The 19593-nt window shown below is 40.9% G+C and overlaps 1 protein-coding gene and 1 long non-coding RNA gene across 3 annotated transcripts; one reads left to right on the forward strand and one right to left on the reverse strand.

Annotated features, from left to right (window-relative positions):
• The first annotated feature begins 390 nt into the window (after positions 1-390).
• On the forward strand, positions 391-19118 carry dbndd1 (dysbindin domain containing 1). Of its 2 annotated transcripts, XM_074614084.1 has the most exons (5): positions 391-861; positions 4341-4490; positions 10285-10422; positions 15491-15579; positions 17710-17846. In XM_074614084.1, the coding sequence occupies exons 1-4, from the start codon at positions 831-833 to the stop codon at positions 15559-15561; spliced, it is 390 nt and encodes a 129-aa protein (XP_074470185.1). In that variant the 5' UTR covers positions 391-830; the 3' UTR covers positions 15562-15579; positions 17710-17846. The 2 variants fall into 2 exon arrangements, with proteins under 2 accessions (XP_074470185.1, XP_074470176.1); XM_074614075.1 differs by lacking the exon at positions 15491-15579 and having other exon boundaries at positions 403-861; positions 17710-19118.
• On the reverse strand, positions 6582-13803 carry LOC141754800 (uncharacterized). Its single transcript, XR_012590725.1, has 4 exons — positions 13789-13803; positions 13235-13509; positions 7129-7285; positions 6582-6892 (listed from the first exon to the last, which is right to left on the reverse strand). It is a non-coding gene; the product is annotated as an uncharacterized LOC141754800 (long non-coding RNA).
• Positions 19119-19593: the final 475 nt, after the last annotated feature.

Raw genomic sequence — 19593 nt, forward strand, 5'->3', positions numbered from 1 at the left:
TCCATCCTCTATCACAGACAAGTAATTCCTTGTTGTGTATATTTATTATTTGTCATGTCCTTTAACTGTGTTTGATTGCCACAAATCTATTTTCTTCTCTCAGCCTTGCTATCATCCAGGCACCATGCCTGATCTGTGCAAATTTGCCTATGAACTGACCCATCATCCTCAGGTTTAATAACTTGCCTTTAAGTATATCCACAAATTGTTATGCCACAGTCATGCACACAGGGATACTCATTCAGACACAGGCACTCACACATTTTCCTCCCTCGAGTGGTCCATAGACCTCCCTGACACCCCATTCTCTCTCTCTCAGTCTGGGCAGGCTGCCAGCTCAACCCTCCCTCCCTTTCTCTCTCTCTCTCCTCTTTTGCCCCCGATCTCTCTCTCTCTCTGTGTATTCTGTGCATACCAAGCCAAGCCTCACAATGCTGCATTTACTAAAACAAGTGGCTTGGAAATGTGCAGTGATGTCGCTGTTCCCAGACCTCCCTCTCTGTGGTGGACTCACTCTGTGAGGCAGTGCAGCACTCAGACAGCTCTGATGGCAGAGCAGGGCAGGTGGACAGAGCCAGAGGAGAAACCAGCATCACCTGTTTGGGAAATCTAGATCAACTGAGGGGACGAAGAAAGGAAGAGGAGGAGCAGAGTCTCTTGGAGAGCAGAGGTCTCGCTGTGTACCCACCCAGCCACCCCACCCTACTCTCTCTCATATGCACACACACAGACACACTCTTCCCTCGCCTCTCCCTTCTTCCCTCCCTGTTTGTCTCCTCCACTCTCCGATGCTGGTGTGGTGAACAGCAGGACACTCTCGGCTGAGCTGCATGGAGGCACAGGGAGGGGCAGGGAGCCCAGGTAAGAGCCATTTTCTATTCTTTCTTTTCTTTGTGCCATGGCTTTTGTCACATTTGCATGGTTGTTGCAGAGTGTCTTTGTCTTTTGAATGACTTGTGCTCTGGATACCATGCCTGCTGTGAGTAAGGGTCTCTCTTAAAACAGCATGTTCAAGATGATTGTGTGGACACTTTGTAAATGATGGGACTGAATGATTTACAGAGGAGCTAGTTTAAATCACATTTTCTGCTTGTCAAGGCAAGATTTAGTCACTGATATGTTGAAATATAACAGTGCACTGGTACTCTGTCTTTGATCATTTCCCTCTCCTAGGATCCAATTGTGGAGGGTTCATTTTTACATTCAAGCTTCATGTGTAATCTACTGCCTAGCAGTACAGGTCTTTTTATATCCACACACTGTAGGTCAACCATGCAAAAGCTGGACTGATGAAATACAAATTGCAGTACAATAGTGGATGCATATGGCCTTTGTGTAAAGGCCATCCAGAGAAGCTGGTGCTGTGTGGTAGAACTGCACAATGCCTCAGTGCCACTATAGTGCACATCTAAACATTCAAAGGGCTGATAATATACAGTGCAGGCAGATGAATCTAAAGATATAACAGATTATAACTTTATCTTTGATTAATAAAAAGATATGCACCTAATGTGCAAAGTGAGGCAAAGCAGTAGAAGGGTAGTTTATTTGTCAGTATATTACATTTGCTGCCTCTAAACCTACAGCGTGCATTCAACCACTAATAAAATGTTGCTTTAGTACTTTATTTTACCTTGGGGTAAAACAACGTCTCTGCAGCCACTACAGGCTGCAATTTCAGCAGATATAATGGAAGATGTTTTTTTTCCTGCCATGGTTTTGTTCCACTTATCTTTGTTTACAGATAGCAATCGTTCATGCTGACAGCCAGAATTATCTGCCCATGAAAAATTGTGATATTATTTGTTCATTATGATGAGATTGAATTAGAGTGAACATCATTATGATGATGTATTACAGGACAGGGTCACAAAGTGTGACTTCTAGAGAGCAGTATTTGTATTGTGGCTGTTCTGAACCAACATCCACAAATTAGCATTTCCAACCCTACTTGGGAGGATTAGAATGAAACATTGCTGGAAAATGCATAAACTGGCATCAACATTTTCTTAACTCATTACCCTTGCACAGTAATGTACTCATCTATTTTTAGAGAAATTTGTATAGAAATGCTCATTGCAGAGTATAATATAAAATTAAAACATTACTATAAAGTACAGAAGATTGAGAGCAATCAGCTAGCACAATGAGCTGGCGAAAAGGGTGTTGAGAGAGGATGTTAATTCCTCCTGCCTGCGCTACAAACAGCGATTGATTTATTGAACCGAGACACTGAGTTTGATTCAACTTCTGGCAAACGTACACTACATCATCCTCTCTCTCTCTCTCTCCTTTTCTCTCCATCTGTCTGTCTGTTTGTCTGTTTGTCTGTGAATCAGTTAACACAGATAGTCACGGCTGACAGCTCGAGACAGGCATTGCCTGAAAAGACCACATTTCTGATAGCTGACTGTCTTTTACCAGCAGTAACTTCTGTTCTGGTTATTTACTCTAACTTCCTCACAGCCGGTTCAGCAGGTGGTGGCTAAATCAGGCCGTCTGTGTGAACTTTATATGCAGATAATACTCTGACTTTCTTGAAAGCTCTTTCCTTCTGTCACCAAAAAACATCTTGACTGAGAGCCAGACTCATCTTCCACCAAAATACTAAACATTTAGACATAAATGAGCACACAAAACATGAGCATAGAACAGCAGGCAGCAGTATAGCTACACAGGTTTATGTTTTGGACGGTATGTATAGCTGTGGTCTAAATCATCTTTATGTGACATACAGTAAAGTCATGTGTATTCTACATTTCCTTATACAACACAAATAGCTCATTAAAACATGGGAAATGTGTTTCACTGCATCTCCAACAGCACACTACTCTTGTGATGACATTTCCCTAGAAAATATGGTTAATGGATAAGGTTGGCGCTTAGATGGAGAGATGCATGGATGATAAACTGCCTAAAAGCAATGGTAGAAAGGTCAGGAACTGCAATCCTGTATGATTTCTATAATGAGTGTTTGCTGAAGGAGGTGATGAAAATGGAAACCAAAGCTAGTCTAAATATTGAACAAACATTTCATTATAACAGCAGAGGTAACTTTATAGTCGTTCAGCCTCTGTGGCTCCTCGCTGGGGAAATCAATCAATAGCCAGCAATGAACACTGTGCTTCTCAGGGTGAAAGCAGAATCCATCATGTTCTGGCTTGGCTTTGGCAGTAACACACTTTTAATCTGAAATGAGAAATTCAACTGTGTCTAGGAGCATACTGCAAGTAGAAATAGCCTCAGCAGCCATCTGGTGAGGCCCATCAGGATTCTGCCATACTCCCACTCTTCTTTCCATCAACTCTGCATCATGTTATCATAAAGAAAACTGCTGTCATGTTTGCTTAATGTTGCTCCATACACACGGATGACTCTTTTTTATGTTGTAATTTTCTTTTAAATGTATTTTTTCTTAAATTGTTGATACATCTATTGCATGATTTTATCTAACTTGCTTGATTTGTTGCAACAAAATAATCACCAAATCACTTCAGCCTCCTGCAATTTGGGAATTGAGATAGTTTATGTTGCAATTTAATTTTCTATATTCTTTCAGTTAAATGTGCAGCACCTCTCTGCTCCTGTCCTTTCCTTACTCAGCCTCATCTCATACCACCCCTGTGTTTCAGCTGTGTCAAGCAAAGACTTTGTGCATACTCCTGCATTTGAAGGGATGCTATTTTAAGAACCCTCTATTTTCAGACTGAGTGAACTTGTTTTTCCTGTTTTGGATTGAAGAGCATGACCAGGCTCTCAGGATGTATTTTCTTTATAGAAACATTAAAATGACAATGATATAACAACTGTTGAATTAGACGTCAGCCCACAGCCGAGTAAACCAATCTCCTTTCATGGAATCACACATCTATAAAACTTTCAACACTGTATACGCATGTACACATATAGATGTTAACAGGAATTGATACAGGATTGACAAAAGGCATCAGGATATATTATAGGGGAAAAAAAACAGATTGAGATATTCATGCATTACAATGGACAGGTGATGCAGTTACCTGGGGATTAATGTCAGGTTTAGATTTGGTAATTGAAACATTTGTTATATAAGGAGGATAATCACCCAGCACCACTCAGACACGGGAGCCAACATTGACTTCTTTCAGTACTTAGGATCTCTTAAGCGATTTCTTCCCCTTCATTACCCTAAGATGGGTCTTTGTAGATTTCACTGCAGTGTCTTGATGCCTTAAATTGTTCTGGGTTAGATCTAGACCTGACACCAACAGCAAGCATCTCTAATGTAATCTTGTATTAAAAATCTATGCTGTACCTTTTTATTCTCTTTGCTCCCCCTCACTGTCTGTGTGTGCTAATAGAGCCCAATAAAGACATCCAGAAGCTGCTGAAGCCCTCCAGCTCAGGTGACCTATCTAAGGAGTTGTTGTTCCACCACCCAGCAGGGGAGGAGGAGGAGGGCGGCCTGTTGGGGCACACCGCTAGCCTGCTGCACATCACCGAGAAGAGACGTGAGTACCGGGGGGAAGTGGGTAAAGATAAGGCGATATTAAGAGTGTGAACTATTCGTGGGTAGTAAAGAGGTGTTACAGGCTAATTATGGGAGAAAAATGCAATGATCAATAGAAAGTGTCTACAAAGAAGGAGATGCTGAATAAGGAGGGCAGACAGTAAAATGTAGTAACACATAATGAATCTCATGTAACATGTCAAATTCTGGACTATCTACACCCTCATCCTGTAGAGTCCAGGTTGATCTGAACTGATCTGAACTGAATGACCGCCAACTATTTTAGGTTTCCTGGTGCCACATTCTCAGAGAGCACTGCAGCTTAGCTGTGGTTGAAAGGACGCATTGTGCATCAGTCCCATACAGAAGCTCTCCTGTACGTGCCAGACTCAGAGCCCAGGGCACAGAGGCACAGAGACAGATACTGGGGCTACACGGGTGACGAGGCAACCTTCATCTGCTTCACTAAGCAAACACTTTTTCAGAGAGACAGCTCATCCAGAGGCTAATGTGTCTGTGTCTCTATGATTTAACGTGACCCGATAACCAGCCTCGGCCACCTGGCAGGTCAGCTAATAGTATGTGGCTATGAAGCAAAGAGGAAGAAAGAAAAGGTCCCATCCTGAGAAAACATGTAATCCAAATAATCATCCCTCTTGTTACAGTACATTAACCCCTCCCCCATCATTGAGAGATCAGGAATCAAATGACAAAATGTACCTGCTCTTTAAATTTGATGGAGTCCAGAGAGTCACATGCAGCTTCATCTTGAATGTCACAGAAATAAATTCCTTCCTAGTGCTGCAGTTTTATATCCAAAACGGGGGACCACAGTTGCTCCTGAGTCATCTGCAACATTTATTTTTAGACCCGGGACAAACAGCATACTTTAATAAGACAAACATTTCAATATCCCATAAAAGAGCAACTTCTCAGTTGGTTTGTGGCGACTAAATCACTGAAAAACAACAACATGCATTACAAAAAACAGAATACTGCAGTGCGGATAAATGTTCCTTTTGTTATTGCGATTGGGAGGATGGAATTGAAGATTAAAAATGTATGGTGACTGTTATGCAGTAGTCTTCGAGCACACAAGTGTTTATCTGTTTGAATTTATCTTTAATAACAGAAACCAGGAGTCAAAGGGAAGAACAGAGACATGTGGGATTCAAATACTTTAGTACAGCTTGAAGTAAAACATGTTACACAGCTCTGATCCAGTAAAACATGCTTTATTCATCAAACATTTTCAGCTAACTTGTTCTCATCAGGGTGACATGTTTCAATTTTAATGGACTTTTCAAGAACACACACCCTGGCTGTGAAATCACTAGAGCTGCAACGATTAATTAATTAGTTGTCAACTATTAAATTAATCACCAACTATTTTAATAATCGATTAATCTGTTTGAGTATGTTTTTTGGAAAACAAATGATCTGATTCCAGCTTCTTAAATGTGAATATTTTCTGGTTTCTTTACTCCTCTATGACAGTAAACTGAATATCTTTAAGATGTGGACAAAACAAGACATTTGAGGACGTCATCATGGGCTTTGGGAAACACTGATTGACATTGTTCACCATTTTATAGGCCAAACAACTAATCGATTAATAAAGAAAAAAATTGACAGATTAATCAAAAATGAAAGTAATCGTTAGTAGCAGCGAAATCACAGTTTATTTACCTGTCAGTTGTTGATTAGCAAACTGGACAAGTGCCTATATGTTCAGCCACTGGGAGGAGAAATTCTCAATCAATCGTCTTCGCTCCATCAGAGCCCAGTCATCATTAAAAGCTGCTCAGGCCTGACTGATGACCTCAGAGCGCTGATGAGCATTAGAGATTGAAGGGCATTACACAGACACATCTCCTCTGCTCCCTTATCCCTTCTCCTAAATGTGAACTCCTCCCTCTGACCCACCCTCCTTATTCTTTGTTCCTTCAGTTGAGTCTAGTGCATCTGTACCTTTCTACATGCAGAGAGAGGAAAAGGAAACCCTTTTTATAGAACATCAAATTGACAACATGCAAACAATTATTTGTCTCACTCTGATATTCTGAATTAAAGGAAACATTTTACTTTCCAGTGAATTGAAGGGACCTTTATTTCACACGTATTAACTTCAAAGTCATGAATATTAAGTGTGAGATTAAGGGCATGCTGAAGAAATAAAAATATGCCAAGAAGGAGTTGAAACGGATCAGAAGACACAACATTGACTTTAGGGGCCACCGGGCTGTATGCTCGCTGTGGTCTTTTACATCATCCATCTGCTTTAGGCTTTTTTTTTTTTTTTTTGTCACAGCGTGAATCCTCCATTGTCAGTCCTCCCCACTGGCGTCTCAAAGCTCCCCTGATTGGCTTTGGAGATGGAGGCAGTTGTTTCAGAGCGTCTGCCTGGGAGAGAAAACGCACTGATCAATTATTCAAGGAGAAAAGGGTGTGGGAGAGGAAAAAAGAGATGGTTAAAAAACAAGCACAGCAGAATGGGAATAACCTTGTAGCCAGTTGAAAATAATGACAGTAAATAATACAGGGAGTGTTTTGTTTTACATAATGCCTTCCTTCCTTTTAATTTCCTTCCTCTCTCTTTCCTTCCCCTCTTCTTCTTTAACATTTAGCTACCATCTTACCTATTGCTTCATCTCTCCCTCTACTCCCATCATCCTGCCTCTCCCTCGTTCCTCTTCATCTCCTCCTCTGCAATTTCCAAACTCAGTTTCACTGGCTCCAGTTTCCTCGCTCCTCCTGAAAAGGAGGTCAAACAGACTGATAGCTGTCAGCAGACACCTGCCAGCCAGAGGGAAAAGTAAAATATATTTACAAACACAGTCAAGAAGCGAGTGATGAAAACTATGATACTGTATGAATAAAGAAAAACAGGTTCTATGTGATTCTTGTCAACCAATAATTGCATATTGCAGTGTTTCTCCACTGAATATAATCACCCGCTATCAGACAGCAGACAAAAGCTTTGGATCCATTGCTGCTGTTTAGTTATTGTGGTGCAGTGGTTAATGGTGTAGTAATGGAAACTGGTTAGCTTCACCCTTTTATGAAGTGCCTTTTAGACATTATATTATTTAATGTGAAGTCAAGCCTCAAGGCAGCTCTTTCCACAGTCCGATATGGAAGTTGGATATTTGCAGTGCATCAGGACGGCAGAACAAGCTTTAAGTGTGATCAATGAAATCTTAAAATCATTCTATATCTAAGTAGTAATGTGTGAGCTAACAAGTAACCAGTGGTGAGATGCTAAAAGTGACATATGTCTTTTGGCAGTGGTTAAAACCTTCTACGATCTAAATAGTAAGTAATACAGTAGCATGAATGATCAGATTAAACCAAATAGGATTATTGCTGATTTGTTTTTAATATGTCCTCAGATATCCGAAATCAGTGTGTGAGTGTGAGGTTGGGTTTTAATGTGGGATATAATGGGTAATATCAGAATAGAAGGAAAAATGTGTTTGCTATGATATTTCTAATTTTAACATATAGACGAACAAATCAATGGGGACTAGAGTCGAGCCCTGGGGGATCCCACAGGTGATTACTGCCATATGAGAAATCACTTGTTTTAAGGGAATATGTTTTATTGGGAGTTAAAATCTGAGCTGACATTTGTCAATTTAGGTAAGTTATTAATTATCTTAAAGAGGACCTGTTATGCTTTTGTGCTTTTCCCTTTCCATTAATGTGTAATATAGTTTTTGTGCATGTAAAAGGTCTGCAAAGTTACAAAGCCCAAAGTCCACACCAAAGGGAGTTACTCTTCCCCACAGAAACACTGCTCCTGAAGTCCCGCCTTTTCTTCCGTAATGTGGTGATGTCACTAAGTAACACATTTGCATAATACCTGCCTAGCAGCTAGTTTGGCATGCCTTCAAACAAAGCTAGTTAGATCGCAGCTAGAGCATAGACTGAAGAGTTTGGTTTAGTTGACCAATCACAACAGAGTGGGCCAGCTGACCAATCAGAGCAGACTGGGCTTTCTGGGAGGGCGGGGCAGGAGCTCAAACAGAGCGTTTCAGACAGAGGGTGAAAAGAGGTGCTGCAGCTCAGCCGGTATGAGAAAAATAAAGTGTTTTTTGAACATTAAAGCATGTCAACATGTTCTAGTAGAAACCCAAAATACAAGTAGGCACCTGAAAATGAGCATAATAGGTCCTTTAAAGGTTTAAAGTCTAAAAGGATTCAAATAGCACCATCACCTCTATTCCTCTCTTTCTTGCGTATCCTTTCTTAGTCTTCCCTCATCTTTGTTATTCTCTGTCCCTATTTCTCTCATTTTGTGGATTTCTAATATTAATTTCCATGGAGCGTTTAAATGCTGGTCACACAGTCACCGGCTTTGTAAATATTCATGCATAGCATATCTACCAGGGTCATGGCCGGCCAGTCCTGGTTATGAATATGAAGCTGGGTAGGACTGTACTTTTGGAGTAGAGCAGATGGTTTGGGGTGAAATAAAGGACAGGCAAGGACGAGGTTGGTCTTTGTACTTCATCCCGTTGATCGCCTTTAGACTTCAAACTCCAAAGGCTCTACATTTCCATCGCTCCTTTCTTATTTGTATTCTCTTACAGTCACTGCTTCCTTATTTTTCATCCTGCGTGTCTCCTGGCATTTCTGGTGTTGAGAGTTTTTAATACATCGGAAACACAATGACCAGCCACTGCTTCAGCATGATGATCAGTCTTCTTTAAATCAATAGTTGCTAAAGGACAATGCAGGAGAGTGAGATTTGCCTCTTCAACCTGAAGCATTGTCCTAAACAGCCTGGAAACCAGCTTGGAAACCAGCATGCAAACAACATGGGATAATAACAGCTTTCAACCTGTCACGTAACCCATCGTTTTCTCCACAAAGTCACGCCCACAAGCAACCAGTGAGGTGTTTCATTCAGACTTAACGTTGCATGGCGGACAGGCATCCAGTGATTCATAAGGAAACACACCTCCATCTGCCTCAGTGCAGTCTGCAAACATCTCTCTCACTATAATGGCAGATTAGTTTGGCTCCGTTACACAAAATCGGTTCCTAACTTAAGCAATGCTGAGACAAGCAGATGCTCTTGGACCCTTGCAAGGCTTTATGTATGTATTACAGAGTCTTTGAATAAATTTCACTTTACAAACATCACATTAAAATTTCAGCGTTGAAGGCAGCCTGATAGGAATGCTGATCCTGGCACGTTGATGCACACCACATGTAAGTTTGACCCTGTTGTGTGCAGCAGTATAGTGACTCCTGCCTGCCGAGGAATCTTGTGCAGAAATGAACAGGTGCAGCACACTCAGGGGAAAGACAGAGGTCACAATGAGTTAAAGAACTGGCTATTTTCATCACCTCTGACTTTAGCTCGTTTCAATTCTTCAGTGGCTGCCTGCGTAGACACACAGGTGTCATGCTGAAACTGAAACTCTCACTTACAGTGAGGCAGATTTGAGTATGGTGTGTGTGTCTGAAATATGTCTGAAGTAGAGAGCACTTAGCTTTGTAAGAGATGTACTACAGATAAAAGTGAATAAAAGAGTTTTTACATCGATTTTACAGTAGTACTGCAAGAGCCAGCTATTGATCTGATTATGAGTACAAAGAAGATTCATGAGTGTTACATGATGGGCTGAGGAGCTCTGGGTTGAGAATATATGCAGTTTATCCCCCACATCTTTTTAAAGAGCCGCTCTTCTTCTGCACTGTCAGCAAAAACTGACTGGATCATTTTAATCTCTCAACCTCCATCCAGACTAAAACTATGCTGTTTTCTCTCTTTTGTCTCATAGAACCACTGAGTAGTGTGTCTTCTTTGGAGGTGCACTTTGACCTCTTGGATCTGACTGAGCTGACTGATATGTCCGACCAAGAACTGGCTGAAGTCTTCGCTGACTCTGATGAGGAGAACCACAACGAGTCCCCAGCAGGTAAGGCCTAACTTCTTACAACATGCGCAAATAATTGAAAAATAAAGGGAAGGGGAACCTCTTTGTGCAGACAGATCCGCTGTTCCATGGCCCCTGCACAAATTATTAGAAAGAACTTCTTGTAGCGTGTTATTTTCTTTGCAGACTTGTGCCCTTTAGCTTTATTAGTCGTGTCAGTGTGTTACTCGTATCATTTGATTGGTGAGGGAGGCATTTCCCAAATTAACTTCCCTCCCTGCAGTCCGTTACCTCAACTTTAGGAGTGAAAATGCATATAACAATAACTCTGAGTGTGGTATTACTCAGTGCCCTGGGGGAAGTCGTAAATTCGTGTCTGTGTCTGTGTGTGTGTGTGTGTGTGTGTGTGTGTGTGTGTGAGAGAGAGAGTTTCACAGCAGAGAGTCCTGAAAGGGCCTGCTGAGCCATAATGATTTGAAATGTCACATGACTCCCTTCAGGGACTCATCAAAAACATATTTCAGTGTCTGGAATAAATGCCCTTAAAAGGTTAAACTGTCCTTTTTACATCGTCTCGCTCTGCTTGATTCTTATGAGACACTGTTTTCTTTAGATTATATCAAACTAGAATTTAGAAACACAACAAAACAGGAAAGCAGGAATAAAGGCAACAATTGAGTCTCATGCACATAATGTACTGTGTGTTAAAGAGGAGAGACCCTGCATGTGTGTCACCGTAGCAGGTAGCCTACGTACAGGATAAAGGCTCGCACGTCTTTCTACCGATTCGCACAAGGAAGCACGAAATCTTTCCCATGTTTTATTCATGACCTGTGAGCCTCATGCTGCATGCGGACAGTGAACTCCCTCCTGCCTCTCAGCAGTGTGCGCACAGGATTTCATGGCAGCTCAAGATTTAAAGGTCCATGCACCGACACAGTTTAGACAATGTCTTACAAATATTGTATATTCTGTGCATGGACTGTGCCAGTCAAAATGTTTAAAACATCACATTTTTCTTAATAAAAATATCAGACTTTCCATCGTGATACTGTCATCGACTAGGGGTGTAACCAATTCTCATACTTTGGCTGATTCAAAACAGGTATTCATCCTTCTAATGACAGTGACTTAAAAGAGACTCCAATGTTTAAATCCACTGAAACACAGAGCTGGACCAAACAGGTTTCTGATTGTCAGACATACTTCTTACTCACTGGAGAGACAGTCATCTTAAAACTTTATAAATCAGGGTTTTCCTCATATACATGCTTCTGTCACTCTTATATTTCTCTTATATGTCTTATTATAGCATCTCCTCCTTCTTTAACAACAACAGCTTTCTGTTTATTATTAATGTTCCATATACTGTAATGGCACCGCCTGTTAAGTGTGAGTTATGGTCTCAGTGGGCCATCTGTGCTTTATGCTGCTGTCTGCAGCTCCACAGCCAATTATTTAAATTAAACATCAGAGCACATTTATGTTCAAGAAAGACCCATATTCTTTGTTTCTTGTGTGTAGAATACTCTGCTCAAGTAAAATGCTTTAGCAAATCTTGTTCCAGTATATTACACTGTGAGGATTATTAATAGAGGCTCAAGTAGAGACCCAATTTACTTCTCACTGCTGCTAGTGCAAAGACAACCAACAGCTTTGTGGTTGTCCAGATAATCACCATCACAGAGTTACCATGTATCAACTGAGCTACACTGGATCATAGCAACAGATTTAAACCTGCAATAAAAGATTTGTTTGCTCACTCAGAGGCAGCGGAAACAAGTTGTGAACACAACATTGACATGATATCACCTTAAGTTGATAAGATTGTGTTGGCAAATAGTTGCTTATTAACACATCCAGCAGTTACAAAGCAACATTAGGATTAATTTGGAGTTGTGTTTCTGGCCACCTGATGAATGCAAGTCCAATATTTACTGTCTTTTAGCTCTCTTTTTGGTCTCTACCAACTCCTGTGGGAAATATCTGTCTCTTTAGCTACTAAATGCTCCTCTATGTTCATCAGCTAGTTGCTAACTGTGTCAGTCTGCTGTTTAGTGCTGAGCAGGTGGTGAATAATGTGACTTGGCAGCACTGTCTGTTAACTTTAAAGCCTCTGAACACCCACTCAGGTGTTTTCAGTTATTCTGGCTGATTAGACCTCTGCTCAGGTTGAAGGTATAAGTGGAGCTTTGATGGGAATTTATTCGGCCACAAATCTTCATCTACCAATAAGAATGATAAAGGTGTAATTTGTCCCGCCCTAACAGGTGCAACAAAGCTAACAGGAGACTCGGGAAGATGTCACTCAATCAGTCTGTACACGCCCACACAGTCCTGAGCAGAGGTCTGATCAGACAGATTAACTGAAAACACCTGTGTGGCTGTTCAGAGCCTTTACATTAAACACCTGCAGCTGAGCTGCTATGGTTTGGGGTGCACTGTCAAAGAATCATCACATAATCAATCACTTCTTATCAGTCTTACTGTTAAACACATACAATTACTATCAGCCCCTTTAAAAATTTAAAATCAAGCGATGTATATCATTGTGTTAGTTATGAATTGATGACTTCATACTAAATGGCGTGACAGAATTAATCCAAAAGTAATTAGAAGTTTTTTTGTTTTTTTTCCAGATTTGATGCATCATTAGATATCACATTCTACCCTGATTTGAATCACTTCAGTTCAGTTTGATTAATGATGATGGCTCCAAAATGTTTTACAGCTTCTCAAATGCAAATTTAGGAATAATTAAACATGTACACTAATGCATCACAGAGAATTTGACTGGCAAAAGTTAAGCCACAAACAAGAATAAGTCAGTAAGTTATGTATGGGAAATACATACAGTATTTACTTCCCTGCAGTTCCCACAGCCGAGCAGACTAAACAGTTTTAGCTTGTCCACCCTCCTCAGCATGTCTTCGGGCTCCCATTAGTCACAGGCCACAGCTGCTTTTCAGTAGCCAGGTGCAGGAGATGCAACAGCCAAGAGGCTTTCGGTCCAAGGCCTCACATCCGCTGCTCTGCTCTCTGCTCATCAAGATGAAGTCCTGCTGTCAGGAGACGTACAGCTGTATACCACTGAGGATGTTAGATGATTTCATTTGCACCACCTCAGATCTGTGAGAAAAACAAAACAATGATTAAATGTTTGCACTCACAGAATGACATCTTTAGAGGATTGATCCGTTTTTTTTTTTTATTATTGTTAATTAATGCAAAGACAACCTCACACTGAGCAGCGTGTGTCTTTCACTACCCGCATAAACCGGGAATAAAAATAGATCAACCATCTGAGGATGTGGCAAACATTTCTTCCTAATCTTTAACCTTTCCACGTGAGATGTTTCATTTTGTGCAGAGCCTTTCTTTTCTTTAACACAAATCCCTCACTTCTACCTTGTGAGCTGTTTTTGTCTCACCACCGACACCATCTTCCTCTCCTTCACCCTCCGTCTCTGAGCTTGTCTTAATCCTTCATTCCCAATCTCTTTCTGCTTCAGATACGGCTTGTACAGAGGAAGGATAACAATCCCAGATGCAGCCACCAAGATTTCTGTAGAGAATTTGCATATAGGGCTACACAAGATGTACAGAAAATCCTATGATCTCGAAAGACATGACACACTGCAGCTGTTTCTAGATACTGCTTTCTGCAATTGCTAACCCTTTGCTGTGAGCCATTTTGGATAAAAGTGTCCATCAAACAACATCTGATATATTGTGCAGGAGATACAATAGGATGCTAATGCTTGATTTGCTCATTTGTTTTCCACCGTACATTGCCAGGTCACTGCCCCATCACGTCATTTTATCATTTGAAAACTCAAGCATTCTCATCATAAAAATACAGTGTGATCATCAACACATGAACAAAGATGCTCTATTGTCCCATACAGATGTTGTGCTGTGCATAGAGTGACAGTGGGTGGATGGGTGTGAGAGAAAGGATTTATGCAAACAGCGACTTATTGCTCAAATCTCAGCTGTGAGAACCAGCTGTTGTGTTTCATCTGGATTCCCTAAAACCTCCCTCGAGATTCAGCCCTGTAATTTCCTGCAAGGCAATTTTTGAGTTGTAGCAAGTGGGTTTATTTGTCCATAAAGTCATCAGTGAGTTCATTGTGGGGGGAAAAGAGAATAAGTTTGATCTAATTAATTTGTGTCAAAGGTTGCGTTGTAAAAGGGCTGGTATTGAGCTGTGCTGTGAGAGCATTAGTCCTTATGGGAAACTGCTGTGAGTGTGTGCCAGTGTGTTGAGGGCATGTAGGAGTTGAGGAAGAGGTTAAAGGAAGAGGAGAGGAGGAGATGGGTGAGCGAGTTCATGCTAAAAGTAGGCTCTTCTTGAATAATTCACTTTTCCCTGCTGGAAACAAGGCCTGATCCCTCAAAGCCATTTAAACAGAAATCATATTCAGAGTTATCACACTAGCACATTATTTATAGATGATTGCATTTTGTCTTGTTTTGTTTGTTCTTCTGTCTGTCTTCCATTTTCCCATTTGTCCATCTCCATGTTCCTCTCTTTCACTTTCAGCTATTGTGCATCTTAAAGTCTGATTCAGATTGCATTTGTCATGGACATTTCAACCAGAATTAGTGAACATGATCTGTTTATTGCTTCATAGCCAGAGAGCAGAGAACATAGTGTTTCATCAAGCATCTCTTTCTAGAGCAGCTCCAGAGGCACACAACAAAAGGCTGACTTTGTCCAGTAGGTTTGCTCTTTGTTTTATACTCGAATGAGCCTGATGAACCATAGAGCTTACCCACATCCCTGAAAAACTACCACAGGCATGCAGTAGCTTTGACCTCCTATTCTTTGTTGTCAAAGCAGTAACAGAGTTTTAACTGATGACATTGCAGAAACTATAACCTATTGTGTTTCTGTCTGGTGGATTTTATTCATGTTCAAATATGTGTCGTGTTTTAAGGATTTGGCCATGGATTTGTAGTGAAGTAGGCATGCAAAAGGATGAAGTGATGCAGAAAATCGGGAACAGAAAGAGAAATTAATTGTCCATTCATAGTTTGTTTACTAGACAGTGTCTCCCAAGAGGGTCCCATCTCTGATAGTTTATGTTTCGTGTTTGCATCGTAGGACAGAAACATCTCACTGGAAGCATGACTCTACAACAGACACGAGCAGAAACACAACTGGCCACGCCCTAAACAGTGATGTCGAAGCAGGTGTTTCCAATCGCATCTTTAGCCCATTGAGAGGCAGTGCAGCAGCAGCTTTCTGTTATGGGTCATTCAGTGGTCATTTATCCATTTATTCTTTAGGACCAATTTTTATAGACCATAAATAAAAGCTCCTTTGGATATAAAAGGTCAGAGTCCAGCTCAACTCACTGCCTTTGGAGCTGCTACAGACTTTTAAAGACATTACAGATTATTATCTTTGTGAAATACTTGCTCCAGTTCACAAACTCTGATTGGGCTGTGCTAGGATTAGCATGCACTAATAAAACAAGTGTTGAATGGGTTTAATGAGAAGGGCATTATCAAGCACTGTGTATGTGCACATAATATAAACACAAATGTAACAGTTGTTTTTCCTGTGCTTTCACAGGCGTTCTATAGGAGAGTCTAGTGTCTCAGACTTGTTAAGTTATGCAGAAACATGCTGACTGAAGGATCTAATGGCTGCTCGCCAGCAGCACAGAAGGAACTCAGTGCAGTAGCCCATAGCTCAGGGTACACTGTGTGTGTGACTGCAAGAGAGCGAGAGAGAAAAGAGGGAAAATCTATGTATGTTTTGGGGAGGTATGAAATTACTTTACCTCTCAGGTGTGAAAACATTCCTCTGTGTGTGTGTTTGTTTCAATTATTTTCCTGAGTTCATGTCCATCGGTCTTTTAATTAGGCATCAGGGCAAAAACATGTCAACAGAAATCTGAATGAACACTAGGAATGGAAAAATGTAATGCTTAACTCATTCAACACATTGCAGACACGCGTTTATATAACCTCAAAAACACAACAGTCGGTCAATCAGCAGGTGTTCTTGCTGCAGCAGACTCCTTCATGCCGCTGAGGAGGTTATTGTCCCTCGCATTAAAATCCAGTGGAGACGCCATCAATCCTCCTGAGATCAATATCTCTTTTCTACCTCCCCCCTTTCTCTCTCTTTCTTCATCTCTCCGTCTCTAATGTGTGTGAAGATGAGGATGTGTCTTTGGGGAGATATATAAGCCAGGTTCTGAGTATGACCTTCACTTAAGAGTCCTAACATCAGACTGATACAGGCAACTCTCAATCAGTTGTTCCCCCTGTTGCCTTTTTGTCCTCCTGACAGGTTGGACATCACCACCAAGTGGTGTAAAGAGGCAAAAAAAAATTGGACAATTTAAAAAAAAATAGCAAGAGAAACAGTTGGTATAAAATGGCCAAGTTGTTGTGAGTTGCAGCAGAGGAATTATTTATGGGAATTATGTATTTACTGTTTTATACAAACAGCTTTTTGTGCGAGGAATGCTCTTGTGGATAATTTTAGATGCCTCAAATGAGATAATAACAGTTTCTTACCCCATCTTAGTTGGTCATTATCTCACTTTCACATATAGGAATCCTTAAAATTGTATTCATTGTGATACCGATAATCTTGAATTTACAACAATATGTGGCCTGGTATTTATGTTTGAGTGCAGGCTTGCTATAGACTAGAGGCCTTTAATGGCTGGAAGAAAAGCAAACAGCTACTGTATCTTTCAAGGCCTCTGTTGCATTTAAAGAGCTGAACTCTGGAAATAGTTTTAAATATGCTGTTAACGGGTGTAGAGCTATTTATACTAAATAAAGAGGACCTGTTGTGCTTTTCCCTTTTCCATTAGTGTGTTATATAGTTTTTTGTGCATGTAAAAGGTCTGCGAAGTTACAAAGCCCAAAGTCCACGCCAAAGGGAGTTCCTCTCCCCCACAGACACACTGCTCCTGAACTGCCTGAAACGCCTCGCTTGAAGTCCTGCCTTTTCTTCTTACGTAACGTGGTGATGTCCCCAAATAACACACTTGCATAAGCTCAAACAGAGCCTTTCAGACAGAGGGTGAAAAGAGATGCTGCAGCACAGCCGGTATGAGAAAAATAAAGCGTTTTTTGAACATTCAAACATGTAAACATGTTCATACTACAAACCCCAAATACAAGTATGTACCTGAAAATGAGCATAACTGTCCTCTTTAAGACAATTGTATTTTCAGACTCAAGTTGTGTGAAACATAACAGGGGGTGCGGAGTGGTTTTCTTGTGTCAGTTTCCATATTTTTATCTGCCAAGACTCTGGATTCCTGTTAGTAACAAATCACTGTGTGTTCCCAGGTTCCCACCAGCCTATGCTGCCCAGAGGAGGGTACATGCGCTCCCCGTCGTGGACACGCTGCAGCAAAGTTGAGCCCCCGCGAGAGAGAAAGCACCACAGCGACTCGGACACTGCAGAGCCCTTAATGAAGCTGGAGAGGCCCAAGCAGCAGTGATGTCTGATGTGAAACAGCCAGACCGCAGAGAGAGAGAGAAAACCCAGAGCCAGACAGACACAGCCAGCGCAGGAGCACAAAGTGGACCAAGAGGCCCCCATCTGCCACTGTGCACTCACATAACCATGGTGCTGACGATTTCAGGCTGAACTCTGGACAACTAGCTCTGCACTCTAACTAAAGATGTTGAGATGTGCAATACACACTCTCTCTCCTCCTCTCTCCCTCTCCTCCTCCCCTCTCTCTCTCTCTCTCTCTCTCTCTCTCTCTCTCTCTCTCTCAATCTCTCTCACAATCATTGTGTTTTTCATGTAAGGGGTTCTTAATGCACTCTGGGCTGCCAGACGATTTTAAGCTTTGTTTTTGAATGACAGACAGGGTATGAGGTCAGCAGAATAACAGCACCTCCATCCTTACAGCCTCTCAGGGTGGGAAATAGCCTGGACGGTCAGATTGGTTCCTAAATTGTGTCCACAGCATGTGGCCAGACCTTCCATGTGACATTCAGATACTGGGATTCACATTGAATCACCAGGACATGATTTGAAACATAAATCCAAATATCACGCTGAGGCTATTACTTAATGTGTTGGCTTAAACATGTGACAGGGTGTTTTTCTGTTGCCTGCAATACAGGTAACTTGATCAGTAGAAGTGGATGATGCCACGCTCTTTATATCCATCACGCTTTCTCCATCTTAATGAAGAATGTGTGTTGTTATTATAATTGCCTATATACAAATGTTTGCACTTCTCTCAATGAATTGTATTTACAGTTCCCCCCAGAATTATTGGCATTTGGTACAGATGACCAAGTAGCAAGCTATATGCAATACACTTTTCCATACTCAAATACTTAGTTTAGTTGTTTTTTTCTGATTTCTTTATCATTTTTTAAAAATGATGGTTGCCAGAGTTGCTGCTGCTAAACTAATTAGAGTTGGTGGATGCATTAACTTGATGGGTGATAGTTGAAGCAGTTATTGCATCAAAGTCAGGTGGACTTCAGTGAGCTTTGCATGAATGCCAAAAACACAACAAAGTGCCAACAATTTTGTAATCATCTCTTAAAAGATTAATTCAACTCATAATGCAATATTTCACATCTTTCTAAGAAAAGGCTATAGCTGATTACTTGATTTATTTATCTCACGTTTAGCTTGTCTATACCAGGAGTGCCAATAATTCTGAATGCTGATGGATCAAAAGTGACACTGGGATGATGGAGGAACAAATAAAAGTCTTGAAAAAGCACATTTTATCTTGTCATTTATTTGGAAATGCAGCCCAGGCAATCATCTATGTTTCAAGGGTCACAATACAAATCTGTGGTCTTCCTTATATAAAATTCATAGGTGCAGTATCAAAAAAAGACTGACAGTAGGTTAACAATTCATCTTGTGCCCACTGTAGGAGCAGTTTTCATGTCAAAAAAAGTCTGCACTGCAGAAGAGAAAGCACACTGGTTGCTCAACCTCTGAGTACCATATGCAATTATGGCTCGGTCACACAGAGGTTACACATACTTTTGCACATCACATTTTTCATTTATTTGAAGTTGATATAAATTAACCAGGGAGTTTTAATCAGTGTAATGCAACAATTGCTCAGATCTCTGACAAAATTTTGCACATGATTGTAGAACGTGTTATTTGACAGCACCACACATGCAGGATGCATATTAATGCCAAAATAAAAATATTGTTAAAACAATAGAATTCTGAATTTT

The sequence above is a fragment of the Sebastes fasciatus genome, chromosome 2, assembly GCF_043250625.1.
Source record: "Sebastes fasciatus isolate fSebFas1 chromosome 2, fSebFas1.pri, whole genome shotgun sequence".
Classification (NCBI taxonomy): Eukaryota; Metazoa; Chordata; class Actinopteri; order Perciformes; family Sebastidae; genus Sebastes; species Sebastes fasciatus.